Here is a 19,163-nt window from a genome sequence, read left to right as displayed (position 1 = left end):
TCCACGGGGGAAAATGAAACACGACAAGTTCCCAAGTGCACTTTCGTGTCATAATCACATCATCAGGGGAGACACAAGAGAGAAATATAACAGTCAGTTGATATACATCGAAGAGACGAACCCACCCTATGCTCCAGTGGGGGGGGAGGAGAAGAGGGGACCTCAACAGCCACTGTACTTGCCTAATGAAGAGAGGCAGGAAAGACCATGAGGACCATGGAGTGAGGACCATATGTTTGGAAGGGGGGTGTATGTGTTGGTCCGTTATACGGTCAGTGAACGAACCGTTGTGGTGTGACACTCTCTCTCTCTCTCTCTCTCTCTCTCTCTCTCTCTCTCTCTCTCTCTCTCTCTCTCTCTCTCTCTCTCTCTCTCTCTCTCTCTTACAAAAACATAATACGTTATGTTGCCCAAGGTCACACACACACACACACACACACACACACACACACACACACACAGATATACAGACCACAGCACACGACACATAACAGACCACAGCACACGACACATGACAGACCACAGCACACGACACATAACAGACCACAGCACGACACATAACAGACCACAGCACGACACATGACAGACCACAGCACGACACATAACAGACCACAGCACACGACACATAACAGACCACAGCACTCTACACACAACAGACCACAGCACGACACATGACAGACCACAGCACGACACATAACAGACCACAGCACACGACACATAACAGACCACAGCACGAAACATAACAGACCACAGCACGACACATGACAGACCACAGCGCGACACATAACAGACCACAGCCCACGACACATAACAGACCACAGCACGAAACATAACAGACCACAGCACGACACATGACAGACCACAGTCCTCTACACACAGCAGACCACAGCACTATACGCAACAGACCACACCACCACCACACACAGCAAACCACACCACCACACACAGCAGACCACACCACCACACACACAGCAGACCACATCACCACACACACAGCAGACCACACCACCACCACACACAGCAGACCACACCACCACACACCACAGACCACACCACCACACACACAGCAGACCACACCACCACACACATCAGACCACACCACCACACACACAGCAGACCACACCACCACACACCACAGACCACACCACCACACACACAGCAGACCACACCACCACACACACAGCAGACCACACCACACCACCACACACTACAGACCACACCACCACACACACAGCAGACCACACCACCACACATAGCAGACCACACCACCACACACACAGCAGACCACACACCACACACCACAGACCACACCACCACCACACACAGCAGACCACACCACCACACACCACAGACCACACCACCACCACACACAGCACCACACCACCACACACAGCAGACCACACCACCACACACCACAGACCACACCACCACCACACACAGCAGACCACACCACCACACACACAGCAGACCACACCACCACCACACACAGCAGACCACACCACCACACACAGCAGACCACACCACCACAGACCACACCAACAGACCACCCCCATATCAGTATAACACAAACCCTCACAAGAATAAAGTCTTTGACCACGGGGAGCTGAGTGGGACGACCAGAATACTCCCATTCACCTTCATAAAACCCCACAAACCACCCCTCAAAAAAAAAAAAAAAAAAAAAAAAAAAAAAAAAAAAAAAAAAAAAAAAAAAAAAAAAAAAAAAAAAAAAAAAAAAAAAAAAAAAAAACCCCCCCCCTCAACCACCCACTCCAACCAAAATTTTAACCCCCACCACTCAACCCCCACCCTCCAACCACCCGCCCACCCAAACCCCTCCACCACACCCAAAAATCACAACCCCACCCCTTCCCCACCCCACACACTTTCACCCAACATCCCACCACCCCTTTTACCCCCCACCCACACAAAACAACAAACCTCCACCACCACCACCATAAAACCCCACATCACCACACAACTTCAACACAACCTCACAAAACAACAATCCAAACAAACCCACCAACCACAAACCATCACAACCACACCATCCCCAACAACCTCCAACCAACACTTTTTTAAACACACCCATAACACCCACCCCCACCACCCATTCACCCCAAAGCACCCCATCAACCCACACACATCAAACATCACAAAATCACAACCAACTAAAAACCCCATTTCAACCACCAACCCAATCACAACAAACACATCCCCACAACACACCTCCCCCACCCACCCTTACACACAACCACCATCCAACCCACACACCACCATCACCCACAACCATCAAAAACCACAATCACTCACCCACACACACCATACAACCACACCCCAGATACACCATCCCACCCAACACCCATCCACCCCAAACCCTTCACAAAACACAACACTCCACCCAAAACCACCATACCCCACCAAACCACTAAAAACACACACACCATCAACACACTCACAAACCCACAAACCCAAACCCATCACAACCCACCCCACCTCACACCCACCCCACCATCCACCAAACCCCATCCACCCACCCACCACACACCCACACACCCACCACACAACACCATCACAACCCACACACACACCTCACAACCCCCAACACACCACAAACCCACACACACCATCACAACACACACACACCATCACAACACACACACACCATCACAACCCACACACACCATCACAACCCACACACACCATCACAACACACACACACCATCACAACCCACACACACACCATCACAACCCACACACACCATCACAACCCACACACACCATCACAACCCACACACACCATCACAACCCACACACAGCATCACAACCCACACACACCATCACAACACACACACACCATCACAACACACACACACCATCACAACACACACACACCATCACAACACACACACACACCATCACAACCCACACACACACCATCACAACCCACACACACACCATCACAACCCACACACACCATCACAACCCACACACACCATCACAACCCACACACACACCATCGTAACAACACACTCCAAATGGTTGTTGTGTTGTGTAAGTGAATGCCGGTGTCTGTAATGCATCTCTTTGACCTTACATATTAACTTCATTGCTTACGGTTGCACGCCACACTGTGTCCTGTTACATATACGGGCCTCACTATATATATATATATATATATATATATATATATATATATATATATATATATATATATATATATATATATATATATATTGGAAAGGATATGCGCGTGATCAAGTATATTCCTATGAGTCCACGGGGGGAAATGAAACACGATAAGTTCCCAAGTGCACTTTCGTGTCATAATCACATCATCAGGGGAGACACAAGAGAGAAATATAACAGTCAGTTGATATACATCGAAGAGACGAAGCTAAGACGCCATTTGGTAAACATGTGATTGTCCAAGATATATATATATATATATATATATATATCTTGGGAGTATGTGATAGAATGTAAGAAAGTAAATTCTCGATTAATATGGGTAAAATTGAAAGTTGATGGAGAGAGGTGGGTGATTATTGGTGCATATGCACCTGGGCATGAGAAGAAAGATCATGAGAGGCAAGTGTTTTGGGAGCAGCTGAATGAGTGTGTTAGCGGTTTTGATGCACGAGACCGGGTTATAGTGATGGGTGATTTGAATGCAAAGGTGAGTAATGTGGCAGTTGAGGGAATAATTGGTATGCATGGGGTGTTCAGTGTTGTAAATGGAAATGGTGAAGAGCTTGTAGATTTATGTGCTGAAAAAGGACTGATGATTGGGAATACCTGGTTTAAAAAGCGAGATATACATAAGTATACTTATGTAAGTAGGAGAGATGGCCAGAGAGCGTTATTGGATTACGTGTTAATTGACAGGCGTGCGAAAGAGAGACTTTTGGATGTTAATGTGCTGAGAGGTGCAATTGGAGGGATGTCTGATCATTATCTTGTGGAGGCTAAGGTGAAGATTAGTATGGGTTTTCAGAAAAGAGGAGTGAATGTTGGGGTGAAGAAGGTGGTGAGAGTAAGTGAGCTTGAGAAGGAGACGTGTGTGGGGAAGTACCAGGAGAGACTGTGTACAGAATGGAAAAAGGTGAGAACAATGGAAGTAAGGGGAGTGGGGGAGGAATGGGATGTATTTAGGGAATCAGTGATGGATTGCGCAAAAGATGCTTGTGGCATGAGAAGAGTGGGAGGTGGGCTGTTTAGAAAGGGTAGTGAGTGGTGGGATGAAGAAGTAAGAGTATTAGTGAAAGAGAAGAGAGAGGCATTTGGACGATTTGTGCAGGGAAAAAATGCAATTGAGTGGGAGAAGTATAAAAGAAAGAGACAGGAGGTCAAGAGAAAGGTGCAAGAGGTGAAAAAAAGGGCAAATGAGAGTTGGGGTGAGAGACTATCAGTAAATTTTAGGGAGAATAAAAAGATGTTCTGGAAGGAGGTAAATAGGGTGCGTAAGACAAGGGAGCAAATGGGAACTTCAGTGAAGGGCGTAAATGGGGAGGTGATAACAAGTAGTGGTGATGTGAGAAGGAGATGGAATGAGTATTTTGAAGGTTTGTTGAATGTGTCTGATGACAGAGTGGCAGATATAGGGTGTTTTGGTCGAGGTGGTGTGCAAAGTGAGAGGGTTAGGGAAAATGATTTGGTAAACAGAGAAGAGGTAGTAAAAGCTTTGCGGAAGATGAAAGCCGGCAAGGCAGCAGGATTGGATGGTATTGCAGTGGAATTTATTAAAAAAGGGGGTGACTGTATTGTTGACTGGTTGGTAAGGTTATTTAATGTATGTATGACTCATGGTGAGGTGCCTGAGGATTGGCGGAATGCGTGCATAGTGCCATTGTACAAAGGCAAAGGGGATAAGAGTGAGTGCTCAAATTACAGAGGTATAAGTTTGTTGAGTATTCCTGGTAAATTATATGGGAGAGTATTGATTGAGAGGGTGAAGGCATGTACAGAGCATCAGATTGGGGAAGAGCAGTGCGGTTTCAGAAGTGGTAGAGGATGTGTGGATCAGGTGTTTGCTTTGAAGAATGTATGTGAGAAATACTTAGAAAAGCAAATGGATTTGTATGTAGCATTTATGGATCTGGAGAAGGCATATGATAGAGTTGATAGAGATGCTCTGTGGAAGGTATTAAGAATATATGGTGTGGGAGGCAAGTTGTTAGAAGCAGTGAAAAGTTTTTATCGAGGATGTAAGGCATGTGTACGTGTAGGAAGAGAGGAAAGTGATTGGTTCTCAGTGAATGTAGGTTTGCGGCAGGGGTGTGTGATGTCTCCATGGTTGTTTAATTTGTTTATGGATGGGGTTGTTAGGGAGGTAAATGCAAGAGTCCTGGAAAGAGGGGCAAGTATGAAGTCTGTGGGGGATGAGAGAGCTTGGGAAGTGAGTCAGTTGTTGTTCGCTGATGATACAGCGCTGGTGGCTGATTCATGTGAGAAACTGCAGAAGCTGGTGACTGAGTTTGGTAAAGTGTGTGGAAGAAGAAAGTTAAGAGTAAATGTGAATAAGAGCAAGGTTATTAGGTACAGTAGGGTTGAGGGTCAAGTCAATTGGGAGGTGAGTTTGAATGGAGAAAAACTGGAGGAAGTGAAGTGTTTTAGATATCTGGGAGTGGATCTGTCAGCGGATGGAACCATGGAAGCGGAAGTGGATCATAGGGTGGGGGAGGGGGCGAAAATTTTGGGAGCCTTGAAAAATGTGTGGAAGTCGAGAACATTATCTCGGAAAGCAAAAATGGGTATGTTTGAAGGAATAGTGGTTCCAACAATGTTGTATGGTTGCGAGGCGTGGGCTATGGATAGAGTTGTGCGCAGGAGGATGGATGTGCTGGAAATGAGATGTTTGAGGACAATGTGTGGTGTGAGGTGGTTTGATCGAGTAAGTAACGTAAGGGTAAGAGAGATGTGTGGAAATAAAAAGAGCGTGGTTGAGAGAGCAGAAGAGGGTGTTTTGAAATGGTTTGGGCACATGGAGAGAATGAGTGAGGAAAGATTGACCAAGAGGATATATGTGTCGGAGGTGGAGGGAACGAGGAGAAGAGGGAGACCAAATTGGAGGTGGAAAGATGGAGTGAAAAAGATTTTGTGTGATCGGGGCCTGAACATGCAGGAGGGTGAAAGGAGGGCAAGGAATAGAGTGAATTGGAGCGATGTGGTATACAGGGGTTGACGTGCTGTCAGTGGATTGAACCAAGGCATGTGAAGCGTCTGGGGTAAACCATGGAAAGCGGTGTAGGTATGTATGTTTGCGTGTGTGGACGTGTGTATGTACATGTGTATGGGGGGGGGGGTTGGGCCATTTCTTTTGTCTGTTTCCTTGCGCTACCTCGCAAACGCGGGAGACAGCGACAAAGTATAAAAAAAAAAAAAAAAAAAAAAAAAAAAAAAAAATATATATATATATATATATATATATATATATATATATATATATATATATATATATATATATATATAGATATATATATATGATTTCTCTGTCCGTAATGTTATTATAATGTTAACAATATGTTCCCGTGTACATAATGTTATTATAATATTAAGAATATGTTCTTCCGTGTACGTAAATGTTATCATAACGTTAATAACATGTTCTATGTACGACGGCCTCTTTCAACTCTGTACAACAACACAAAAGTGTTGTGTGGACGAGATTTATGGCAACCATTGGTTGACATCCTCCTGTGCAGTTATTATACATCGTGCATCCTACACTTCCCTCCCTCCCACCCCCGTTGACATACTGCAGTTATTATACATCGTGCACCCTACACTTCCCTCCCTCCCACCCCCGTTGACATACTGCAGTTATTATACATCGTGCATCCTACACTTCCCTTCCTCCCGTTGACATCCTCCTGTGCAGTTATTATACATCGTGCATCCGACACTTCCCTCCCTCCCACCCCCGTTGACATACTGCAATTATTATACATCGTGCATCCTACACTTCCCCTTCCCACCCACCCCTCCCGTTGACATCCTGCAGTTATTATACATCGTGCATCCTATACTTCCCCTTCCCACCCCCGTTGACATCCTCCTGTGCAGTTATTATACATCGTGCATCCTACACTTGTGTGTGTGTGTGTGTGTGTGTGTATACGCACGCAGGGAAGGTAAAACAGTCACGTTACATACATACATACATACATACATACATACATACATACATGCTTAGTTAAGAGACGCGACTGGTGTAATCTACCCACCAGAACTGGGGGTCAGGGTTCGAACCCCGGAGCGGCTCGGCCAGGTCGATTCCTCGTCCTCCCACTGGGTGGGGGGGGGGGGGGTGTCCTGGTCGATGAATGGGTTCTACCTGACGTCCAGCCGCCATGTGTACGTTTAGACCACATTTATGTTCGACCAGGTTTTAGACCAGGTACTCATCTACCAGGTTTAGACCAAGTACGTATCGACCAGGTTTAGACCAAGTATGTATCTACCAGGTTTAGACCAAGTATGTATCTACCAGGCTTAGACCAAGTAAGTATCTACCAGGTTTAGACCAAGTGCATATCTACCAGGTTTAGATTAAGTACATATCTACCAGGTTTAGATTAAGTACATATCTACCAGGTTTAGAATAAGTACATATCTACCAGGTTTAGACCAAGTACGTATCTACCAGGTTTAGACCAAGTACGTATCTACCAGGTTTAGACCAAGTACGTATCTACCAGGTTTAGACCAAGTAAGTATCTACCAGGTTTAGACCAAGTGCATATCGACCAGGTTTTAGACCAGGTACGTATCTACCAGGTTTAGATCAAGTACATATCTACCAGGTTTTAGACCAGGTACGTATCTACCAAGTTTAGACCAAGTATGTATCTACCAGGTTTAGATTAAGTACATATCTACCAGGTTTAGATTAAGTACATATCTACCAGGTTTAGACCAAGTACATATCTACCAGGTTTAGACCAAGTACGTATCTACCAAGTTTAGACCAAGTATTATCTACCAGGTTTAGATTAAGTACATATCTACCAGGTTTAGATTAAGTACATATCTACCAGGTTTAGACCAAGTACATATCTACCAGGTTTAGACCAAGTACATATCTACCAGGTTTAGACCAAGTACGTATCTACCAGGTTTAGACCAAGTACGTATCTACCAAGTTTAGACCAAGTATGTATCTACCAGGTTTAGATTAAGTACATATCTACCAGGTTTAGATTAAGTACATATCTACCAGGTTTAGATCAAGTACATATCTACCAGGTTTAGACCAAGTACGTATCTACCAGGTTTAGACCAAGTACGTATCTACCAGGTTTAGACCAAGTACGTATCTACCAAGTTTAGACCAAGTACATATCTACCAGGTTTAGATTAAGTACATATCTACCAGGTTTAGATCAAGTACATATCTACCAGGTTTAGACCAAGTACATATCTACCAGGTTTAGACCAAGTACGTATCTACCAGGCTTAGACCACGTACATATCTACCAGGCTTAGACCATGTACATATCTACCAGGCTTAGACCACGTACACATCTACCAGGCTTAGACCACGTACATATCTATCATGTTTAGACCACGTACACATCTACCAGGCTTAGACCACGTACATATCTACCAGGCTTAGACCACGTACACATCTACCAGGCTTAGACCACGTACATATCTATCATGTTTAGACCACGCACACATCTACCAGGCTTAGACCACGTACACATCTACCAGGCTTAGACCACGTACACATCTACCAGGCTTAGACCACGTACACATCTACCAGGCTTAGACCATGTACATATCTATCATGTTTAGACCACGTCAATATCTACCAGGCTCAGACCACGTACATATCTACCAGGCGTAGACCACGTACATATCTACCAGGCTTAGACCACGTACATATCTACCAGGCTTAGACCACGTACACATCTACCAGGCATAGACCACGCACACATCTACCAGGCTTAGACCACGTACATATCTACCAGGCTTAGACCACGCACACATCTACCAGGCATAGACCACGCACACATCTACCAGGCTTAGACCACGTACACATCTACCAGGTTTAGACCACGTACACATCTACCAGGCTTAGACCACGTACATATCTACCAGGCATAGACCACGTACACATCTACCAGGCTTAGACCACTTACATATCTACCAGGCTTAGACCACGTACATATCTACCAGGCTTAGACCACGTACACATCTACCAGGCTTAGACCATGTACATATCTATCATGTTTAGACCACGTCAATATCTACCAGGCTCAGACCACGTACATATCTACCAGGCTTAGACCACGTACACATCTACCAGGCTTAGACCACGTACACATCTACCAGGCTTAGACCACGTACACATCTACCAGGCTTAGACCATGTACATATCTATCATGTTTAGACCACGTCAATATCTACCAGGCTCAGACCACGTACACATCTACCAGGCTTAGACCACGTACACATCTACCAGGCTTAGACCATGTACATATCTATCATGTTTAGACCACGTCAATATCTACCAGGCTCAGACCACGTACACATCTACCAGGCTTAGACCACGTACACATCTACCAGGCTCAGACCACGTACACATCTACCAGGCTTAGACCACGTACACATCTACCAGGCTTAGACCACGTACACATCTACCAGGCTTAGACCACGTACACATCTACCAGGCTTAGACCATGTACATATCTATCATGTTTAGACCACGTCAATATCTACCAGGCTCAGACCACGTACACATCTACCAGGCATAGACCATATCTATCTATCTACATATCTACCAGGTTAATTACAAACCAGAGGGAGAGCAAAACTCTCTCTCTCTCTCTCTCTCTCTCTCTCTCTCTCTCTCTCTCTCTCTCTCTCTCTCTCTCTCTCTCTCTCTCCCCGCCACACACACACACACACACACACACACACACACAGTGTCTTCTACATACCACGTCAACACACTACAGTGACATACCTGTGTCACTGTATCACTGCCCAGCGTCCACAGATCACTGAACATTTCACTGCGCGTGGCCACAACATGGCAACACAACCCAGGGCCCAACACGCGAGGGTTGTGGTGTTGTATATATATATATATATATATATATATATATATATATATATATATATATATATATATATATTGGAAAGGATCACAATTTTGCGCGTGATCATGTATATTCCTATGAGTCCACGGGGGAAAATGAAATACGAAAAGTTCCTAAGTGCACTTTCGTGTCATAATCACATCATCAGGGGAGACACAAGAGAGATATATAACAGTCAGTTGATATACATCGAAAAGACGATGGCGTCCTAGCTTCGTCTCTTCGATGTATATCAACTGACTGTTATATTTCTCTCTTGTGTCTCCCCTGATGATGTGATTATGACACGAAAGTGCACTTGGGAACTCTTCGTGTTTCATTTTCCCCCGTGGACTCATAGGAATATATATATATATATATATATATATATATATATATATATATATATATATATATATATATATATACATATATATATATATATATATATATATATATATATATATATATATATATATATATATATAAATATATATATATATATATATACACGAATGTATATATACACACACGTTTTCCAGCACCACTATAAATCCAGCGCCACAACACCTAAAATCTAATTTCCGTAGAACAGAAAAAAAAGATATATTATAATTTAGAAAATTTAGAAAAAAAAAAAGGAAATTGAAAATGAGTCGAAATGATACAATGGAAAACGCCGCGAGAGAGATGTGTGTGTGTGTGTCCCCGCCGGCAGGAGAGAGAGAGAGAGAGAGAGAGAGAGAGAGAGAGAGAGAGAGAGAGAGAGAAGAGAAGAGAGAAGAGAGAGAGAGAGAGAGAGAGAGAGAGAGAGAAGAGAACAGAGAGAGAGAGAGAGAGAGAGAGAGAGAGAGAGAGAGAGAGAGAGAGAGAGAGAGAGAGAGAGAAGAGAACAGAGAGAGAGAGAGAGAGAGAGAGAGAGAGAGAGAGAGAGAGAGAGAGAGAGAGAGAGAGAGAGAGAGAGAGAGAGAGAAGAGAACACAGAGAGAGAGAGAGAGAGAGAGAGAGAGAGAGAGAGAGAGAGAGAGAGAGAGAGAGAGAACAGAGAGAGAGAGAGAGAGAGAGAGAGAGAGAGAGAGAGAGAGAGAGAGAGAGAGAGAGAGAGAGAGAGAGAGAGAGAGAGAGAGAGAGAGAGAGAGAGAGAGAGAGAGAGAGAGAGAGAGAGAGAGAACAGAGAGAGAGAGAGAGAGAGAGAGAGAGAGAGAGAGAGAGAGAGAGAATGAGAGAGAGACAGCTCTTTCTCCCACCATGAATTGTCACGTCAGGATAAACGAGACGAATTTTGGACCAATTTTTTCCTTTTTCTTTTCTTTCTTTTCTCCTTTTTTTCCCCCATGTTCGCCATTTGTTGACATTTGTGTGGGTGTGGGGGAGGAGGAGGAGGAAACCACAGATGGGTGTGGGGGTTTGTGTGGGGGGGGTTTGTGTGGGGGTTTGTGGTCGATCAAAATGACACAAAAATTACAAATATATATATATTTTTTTTCTCTCTCTCTCTCTCTTTACTTGAAGGAAACTCACACCAGTGGAAGGGAAAAAAAAAAAGGGGTTTTTCACTCACATCTTAGTCTTCCCGTCGATCAACACTTCCCTTATATGGGCAGCAGCGCCGATAGATAGATAGATAGATAGATGGTCACTTGGGAGTGGGTTGTGATAGACGAGCGGGCGGAGCGGAGGACGGACGGACGGCGAGCACTGCTCCCCCCGGCGGTCAGAGATCAACTGACGGCTGCGGTGTTGCCAGACGCCCACCACCACCCGCCCAGCTGGCGAGGGAGGAGGAGGAGGAGGAGGAGGATGTCCCTCCCTCCCTCCCTCATCCTCCTCCTCCGCCTCCTCCCTCACACAGCCATCCTAGCGCGCGCTATACAAACTGCCATATACACACTCGACTCGTACCCGTCTTCTGCTATATAAACTAGGCGCCCCGTTGAACACCTCTCCGGCGGAGGTCCGCGTTCCATTGAACGAAATTGGAGGGTGTTCAAAACCAGATTAGACTGGATGTTATGGTTGTATGGTGTTGGTCAAGCTAACAATATGTGACCTCCAATTGTGGGGGGGGGGGGTCCCTCATGTCAAGGGCAGTTAGCCTGTTTAACTATGGCTGTCAATGGATTGAACCAGGGCATGTGAAGCGTCTGGGGGTAAACCATGGAAAGTTGTGTGTGGGGCACTGGATGTGGAAAGGGAGCTGTGGTTTCGGTGCATTATTATTACATGACAGCTAGAGACTGAGTATGAACGAATGGGGCCTTTGTTGTCTTTTCCTAGCACTACCTCGCGTGCATGCGAGGGGAGGGGGTTGTCATTTAACTTGTGGCGGTGTGGCAGCATATATATATATGACAGCACGTCGACCCCGGTATACCACATCGTTCCAATTCACTCTATTCCTTGCACGCCTTTCACCCTCCTGCATGTTCAGGCCCCGATCACTCAAAATCTTTTTCACTCCATCTTTCCACCTCCAATTTGGTCTCCCACTTCTCCTCGTTCCCTCCACCTCCGACACATATATCCTCTTGGTCAACCTTTCCTCACTCATTCTCTCCATGTGCCCAAACCATTTCAAAACACCCTCTTCTGCTCTCTCAACCACGCTCTTTTTATTTCCACACATCTCTCTTACCCTTACATTACTTACATATTTTATACATATTCACGGGTCGCTACTTATTTAGGCTCTGCGTAATACCGGGGTGTTTGCGTATGGCGGTATGTTTGCGTAATGCCGGGGTGTTTGCGTATGGCGGTATGTGTGCGTAATGCCGGGGTGTTGCGTATGGCGGTATGTTTGCGTAATCCTGGCTGTTGCGTATGTCGGTATGTTTGCGTAATGCCGGGGTGTTTGCGTATGGTGGTATGTTTGCGTAATGCTGGGGTGTTGCGTGCGGTGGTATGTTTGCGTAATGCCGGGGTGTTGCGTATGGCGGTATGTTTGCGTAATGCCGGGGTGTTTGCGTATGGCGGTATGTTTGCGTAATGCCGGGGTGTTTGCGTATGGTGGTATGTTTGCGTAATGCTGGGGTGTTGCGTACGGTGGTATGTTTGCGTAATGCCGGGGTGTTGCGTATGGTGGTATGTTTGCGTAATGCCGGGGTGTTTGCGTATGGCGGTATGTTTGCGTAATGCCGGGGTGTTTGCGTATGGCGGTATGTTTGCGTAATGCCGGGGTGTTTGCGTATGTCGGTATGTTTCCGTAATGCCGGGGTGTTTGCGTATGGCGGTATGTTTGCGTAATGCCGGGGTGTCTGCGTATGTCGGTATGTTTGCGTAATGCCGGGGTGTTGCGTATGGCGGTATGTTTGCGTAATGCCGGGGTGTTTGCGTATGGCGGTATGTTTGCGTAATGCCGGGGTGTTTGCGTATGGCGGTATGTTTGCGTAATGGCAGCGTGTTGCGTATGGCGGTATGTTTGCGTAATGCCGGGGTGTTGCGTGTGGCGGTATGTTTGCGTAATGCCGGGGTGTTTGCGTATGGCGGTATGTGTGCGTAATGCCGGGGTGTTGCGTATGGCGGTATGTTTGCGTAATGCCGGGGTGTTGCGTATGTCGGTATGTTTGCGTAATGCCGGGGTGTTTGCGTATGGCGGTATGTTTGCGTAATGCCGGGGTGTTTGCGTATGGCGGTATGTTTGCGTAATGCCGGGGTGTTTGCGTATGGCGGTATGTTTGCGTAATGCCGGGGTGTTTGCGTATGGCGGTATGTTTGCGTAATGCCGGGGTGTTTGCGTATGGCGGTATGTTTGCGTAATGCCGGGGTGTTTGCGTATGTCGGTATGTTTGCGTAATGCCGGGGTGTTGCGTATGGCGGTATGTTTGCGTAATGCCAGGGTGTTGCGTATGTCGGTATGTTTGCGTAATGCCGGGGTGTTGCGTATGGCGGTATGTTTGCGTAATGCCAGGGTGTTGCGTGTGTCGGTATGTTTGCGTAATGCCGGGGTGTTGCGTATGGCGGTATGTTTGCGTAATGCCGGGGTGTTTGCGTATGGCGGTATGTTTGCGTAATGCCGGGGTGTTTGCGTATGGCGGTATGTGTGCGTAATGCCGGGGTGTTTGCGTATGGCGGTATGTTTGCGTAATGCCGGGGTGTTGCGGTATGCGCTGAGCGTATCATGTTACGCCACAGGACGCTTTGGCGCCATTTCGCGCCAGTTGGCGAGGCCCACTGCGCACTGGCGTACAGTCTGGCCCATAGACTGCGCAGCTTATTGGTGGAGGATGGCGTAGACTTAGCCTCAGCTTAGTGGTGGAGGATGGCGTAGACTTAGCCTCAGCTTAGTGGTGGGGGATGGCGTAGACTTAGCCTCACCTTAGTGGTGGGGGATGGCGTAGACTTAGCCTCAGCTTAGTGGTGGGGGATGGCGTAGACTTAGCCTCAGCTTAGTGGTGGGGGATGGCGTAGACTTGCCTCAGCTTAGTGGTGGGGGATGGCGTAGACTTAGCCTCAGCTTAGTGGTGGAGGATGGCGTAGACTTAGCCTCAGCTTAGTGGTGGGGGATGGCGTAGACTTGCCTCAGCTTAGTGGTGGGGGATGGCGTAGACTTGCCTCAGCTTAGTGGTGGGGGATGGCGTAGACTTAGCCTCAGCTTAGTGGTGGGGGATGGCGTAGACTTGCCTCAGCTTAGTGGTGGGGGATGGCGTAGACTTGCCTCAGCTTAGTGGTGGGGGATGGCGTAGACTTAGCCTCAGCTTAGTGGTGGGGGATGGCGTAGACTTGCCTCAGCTTAGTGGTGGGGGATGGCGTAGACTTGCCTCAGCTTAGTGGTGGGGGATGGCGTAGACTTAGCCTCAGCTTAGTGGTAGGGGATGGCGTAGACTTGCCTCAGCTTAGTGGTGGGGGATGGCGTAGACTTGCCTCAGCTTAGTGGTGGAGGATGGCGTAGACTTAGCCTCAGCTTAGTGGTGGGGGATGGCGTAGACTTGCCTCAGCTTAGTGGTGGGGGATGGCGTAGATTTAGCCTCAGCTTAGTGGTAGGGGATGGCGTAGACTTAGCCTCAGCTTAGTGGTGGAGGATGGCGTAGACTTGCCTCAGCTTAGTGGTGGGGGATGGCGTAGACTTAGCCTCAGCTTAGTGGTGGGGGATGGCGTAGACTTAGCCTCAGCTTAGTGGTGGGGGATGGGCGTAGACTTAGCCTCAGCTTAGTGGTGGAGGATGGCGTAGACTTAGCCTCAGCTTAGTGGTGGGGGATGGCGTAGACTTAGCCTCAGCTTAGTGGTGGAGGGATGGCGTAGACCTTAGCCTCAGCTTAGTGGTGGGGGATGGCGTAGACTTAGCCTCAGCTTAGTGGTGGGAGGATGGCGTAGACTTAGCCTCAGCTTAGTGGTGGGGGATGGCGTAGACTTAGCCTCAGCTTAGTGGTGGAGAGGGATGGCGTAGACTTAGCCTCAGCTTAGTGGTGGGGGATGGCGTAGACTTAGCCTCAGCTTAGTGTGGGGGAGATGGCGTAGACTTAGCCTCAGCTTAGTGGTGGGGGATGGCGTAGACTTAGCCTCAGCTTAGTGGTGGAGGATGGCGTAGACTTAGCCTCAGCTTAGTGGTGGGGATGGCGTAGACTTAGCCTCAGCTTAGTGGTGGAGGGATGGCGTAGACTTAGCCTCAGCTTAGTGGTGGGGAGATGGCGTAGACTTAGCCTCAGCTTAGTGGTGGGGGATGGCGTAGACTTAGCCTCAGCTTAGTGGTGGAGGGATGGCGTAGACTTAGCCTCAGCTTAGTGGTGGAGGGATGGCGTAGACTTAGCCTCAGCTTAGTGGTGGGGGATGGCGTAGACTTAGCCTCAGCTTAGTGGTGGGGGATGGCGTAGACTTGCCTCAGCTTAGTGGTGGGGGATGGCGTAGACTTAGCCTCAGCTTAGTGGTGGGGGATGGCGTAGACTTAGCCTCAGCTTAGTGGTAGGGGATGGCGTAGACTTAGCCTCAGCTTAGTGGTGGGGGATGGCGTAGACTTGCCTCAGCTTAGTGGTGGGGGATGGCGTAGACTTAGCCTCAGCTTAGTGGTGGGGGATGGCGTAGACTTAGCCTCAGCTTAGTGGTGGGGGATGGCGTAGACTTAGCCTCAGCTTAGTGGTGGGGATGGCGTAGACTTAGCCTCAGCTTAGTGGTGGAGGATGGCGTAGACTTAGCCTCAGCTTAGTGGTGGAGGATGGCGTAGACTTGCCTCAGCTTAGTGGTGGGGGATGGCGTAGACTTAGCCTCAGCTTAGTGGTGGAGGATGGCGTAGACTTAGCCTCAGCTTAGTGGTGGGGGATGGCGTAGACTTAGCCTCAGCTTAGTGGTGGGGGATGGCGTAGACTTAGCCTCAGCTTAGTGGTGGAGGATGGCGTAGACTTAGCCTCAGCTTAGTGGTGGGGGATGGCGTAGACTTAGCCTCAGCTTAGTGGTGGAGGATGGCGTAGACTTAGCCTCAGCTTAGTGGTGGGGATGGCGTAGACTTGCCTCAGCTTAGTGGTGGGGGATGGCGTAGACTTAGCCTCAGCTTAGTGGTGGGGGATGGCGTAGACTTAGCCTCAGCTTAGTGGTGGGGGATGGCGTAGACTTAGCCTCAGCTTAGTGGTGGGGGATGGCGTAGACTTAGCCTCAGCTTAGTGGTGGAGGATGGCGTAGACTTAGCCTCAGCTTAGTGGTGGGGGATGGCGTAGACTTAGCCTCAGCTTAGTGGTGGAGGATGGCGTAGACTTGCCTCAGCTTAGTGGTGGGGGATGGCGTAGACTTGCCTCAGCTTAGTGGTGGGGGATGGCGTAGACTTAGCCTCAGCTTAGTGGTGGGGGATGGCGTAGACTTAGCCTCAGCTTAGTGGTAGGGATGGCGTAGACTTAGCCTCAGCTTAGTGGTGGGGGATGGCGTAGACTTAGCCTCAGCTTAGTGGTGGGGGATGTCGTAGACTTAGCCTCAGCTTAGTGGTAGGGATGGCGTAGACTTAGCCTCAGCTTAGTGGTGGGGGATGGCGTAGACTTAGCCTCAGCTTAGTGGTAGGGATGGCGTAGACTTAGCCTCAGCTTAGTGGTGGGGGGATGGCGTAGACTTAGCCTCAGCTTAGTGGTGGGGGATGGCGTAGACTTAGCCTCAGCTTAGTGGTAGGGATGGCGTAGATTTAGCCTCAGCTTAGTGGTGGGGGGATGGCGTAGACTTAGCCTCAGCTTAGTGGTGGGGGATGGCGTAGACTTAGCCTCAGCTTAGTGGTGGGGGGATGGCGTAGACTTAGCCTCAGCTTAGTGGTAGGGATGGCGTAGACTTAGCCTCAGCTTAGTGGTGGGGGATGGCGTAGACTTAGCCTCAGCTTAGTGGTGGGGATGGCGTAGACTTGCCTCAGCTTAGTGGTAGGGATGGCGTAGACTTGCCTCAGCTTAGTGGTGGGGGATGGCGTAGACTTGCCTCAGCTTAGTGGTGGGGGATGGCGTAGACTTAGCCTCAGCTTAGTGGTAGGGATGGCGTAGACTTGCCTCAGCTTAGTGGTAGGGATGGCGTAGACTTGCCTCAGCTTAGTGGTGGGGGATGGCGTAGACTTAGCCTCGGCTTAGTGGTGGGGGATGGCGTAGACTTAGCCTCAGCTTAGTGGTGGGGGATGGCGTAGACTTGCCTCAGCTTAGTGGTGGAGGATGGCGTAGACTTGCCTCAGCTTAGTGGTGGAGGATGGCGTAGACTTAGCCTCAGCTTAGTGGTAGGGATGGCGTAGACTTGCCTCAGCTTAGTGGTGGAGGATGGCGTAGACTTGCCTCAGCTTAGTGGTGGGGGATGGCGTAGACTTAGCCTCAGCTTAGTGGTGGGGGATGGCGTAGACTTGCCTCAGCTTAGTGGTGGAGGATGGCGTAGACTTGCCTCAGCTTAGTGGTGGGGGATGGCGTAGACTTGCCTCAGCTTAGTGGTGGGGGATGGCGTAGACTTGCCTCAGCTTAGTGGTGGGGATGGCGTAGACTTAGCCTCAGCTTAGTGGTAGGGATGGCGTAGACTTAGCCTCAGCTTAGTGGTGGAGGATGGCGTAGACTTGCCTCAGCTTAGTGGTGGGGGATGGCGTAGACTTAGCCTCAGCTTAGTGGTGGGGATGGCGTAGACTTGCCTCAGCTTAGTGGTGGGGGATGGCGTAGACTTAGCCTCAGCTTAGTGGTGGGGGATGGCGTAGACTTGCCTCAGCTTAGTGGTGGGGGATGGCGTAGACTTAGCCTCAGCTTAGTGGTGGGGGATGGCGTAGACTTGCCTCAGCTTAGTGGTGGAGGATGGCGTAGACTTAGCCTCAGCTTAGTGGTGGGGGATGGCGTAGACTTAGCCTCAGCTTAGTGGTGGGGGATGGCGTAGACTTAGCCTCAGCTTAGTGGTGGGGGATGGCGTAGCCTTAGCCTCAGCTTAGTGGTGGAGGATGGCGAAGACTTAGCCTCAGCTTAGTGGTGGGGGATGGCGTAGACTTAGCCTCAGCTTAGTGGTGGGGGATGGCGAAGACTTAGCCTGAGCTTAGTGGTGGGGGGATGGCGTAGACTCTGCCTCAGCTTAGTGGTGGGGGGATGGCGAAGACTTAGCCTGAGCTTAGTGGTGGGGGGATGGCGTAGACTCTGCCTCAGCTTAGTGGTGGGGGATGGCGTAGACAGCCTCAGCTTAGTGGTGGGGGGATGGCGTAGACTTAGCCTCAGCTTAGTGGTGGGGGATGGCGTAGACTTAGCCTCAGCTTAGTGGTGGGGGATGGCGTAGACTTGCCTCAGCTTAGTGGTGGGGGATGGCGTAGACTTAGCCTCAGCTTAGTGGTGGAGGATGGCGTAGACTTAGCCTCAGCTTAGTGGTGGAGGATGGCGTACACTTAGCCTCAGCTTAGTGGTGGGGGATGGCGAAGATTCACTTCCGCTTCCATGGTTCCATCCGATGCCAAATCCACTCCCAGGATTTTCGCCCCCTGCCCCACCCTATGATCCACTTCCGCTTCCATGGTTCCATCCGCTGCCAGATCCACTCCCAGATATCTAAAACACTTCACTTCCTCCAGTTTTTCTCCATTCAAACTCACCTCCCAATTGACTTGACCCTCAACCCTACTGTACCTAATAACCTTGCTCTTATTCACATTTACTCTTAACTTTCTTCTTCCAC

The 19,163-nt window shown here is 48.6% G+C and overlaps 2 protein-coding genes across 5 annotated transcripts in view; one reads left to right on the top strand and one right to left on the bottom strand.

Annotated features, from left to right (window-relative positions):
* Nucleotides 1–19,163, top strand: part of LOC139765831 (apolipoprotein D-like) — a 342,288-nt gene that overhangs the window by 230,741 nt on the left and 92,384 nt on the right. The gene's annotated exons all lie outside the window — the stretch shown is intronic.
* LOC139765826 (uncharacterized) overlaps nucleotides 1–19,163 on the bottom strand; it is a 141,655-nt gene that overhangs the window by 93,864 nt on the left and 28,628 nt on the right. For 2 of the 4 annotated variants that reach the window (XM_071693638.1, XM_071693640.1), the window contains exon 1: nucleotides 11,650–11,813. The exons of the other annotated variants lie outside the window; for them this stretch is intronic. In XM_071693638.1, the coding sequence (XP_071549739.1) occupies nucleotides 11,650–11,651 (2 nt within the window). In that variant the 5' untranslated portion in view covers nucleotides 11,652–11,813. Of the gene's footprint in view, nucleotides 1–11,649; nucleotides 11,814–19,163 lie in introns of those variants that run through there. 4 annotated transcript variants of the gene reach the window in all.

Source organism: Panulirus ornatus, chromosome 56 (assembly GCF_036320965.1).
Source record: "Panulirus ornatus isolate Po-2019 chromosome 56, ASM3632096v1, whole genome shotgun sequence".
NCBI classification, from domain to species: domain Eukaryota; kingdom Metazoa; phylum Arthropoda; class Malacostraca; order Decapoda; family Palinuridae; genus Panulirus; species Panulirus ornatus.
This window is presented reverse-complemented; position numbering and strand designations above follow the sequence as displayed.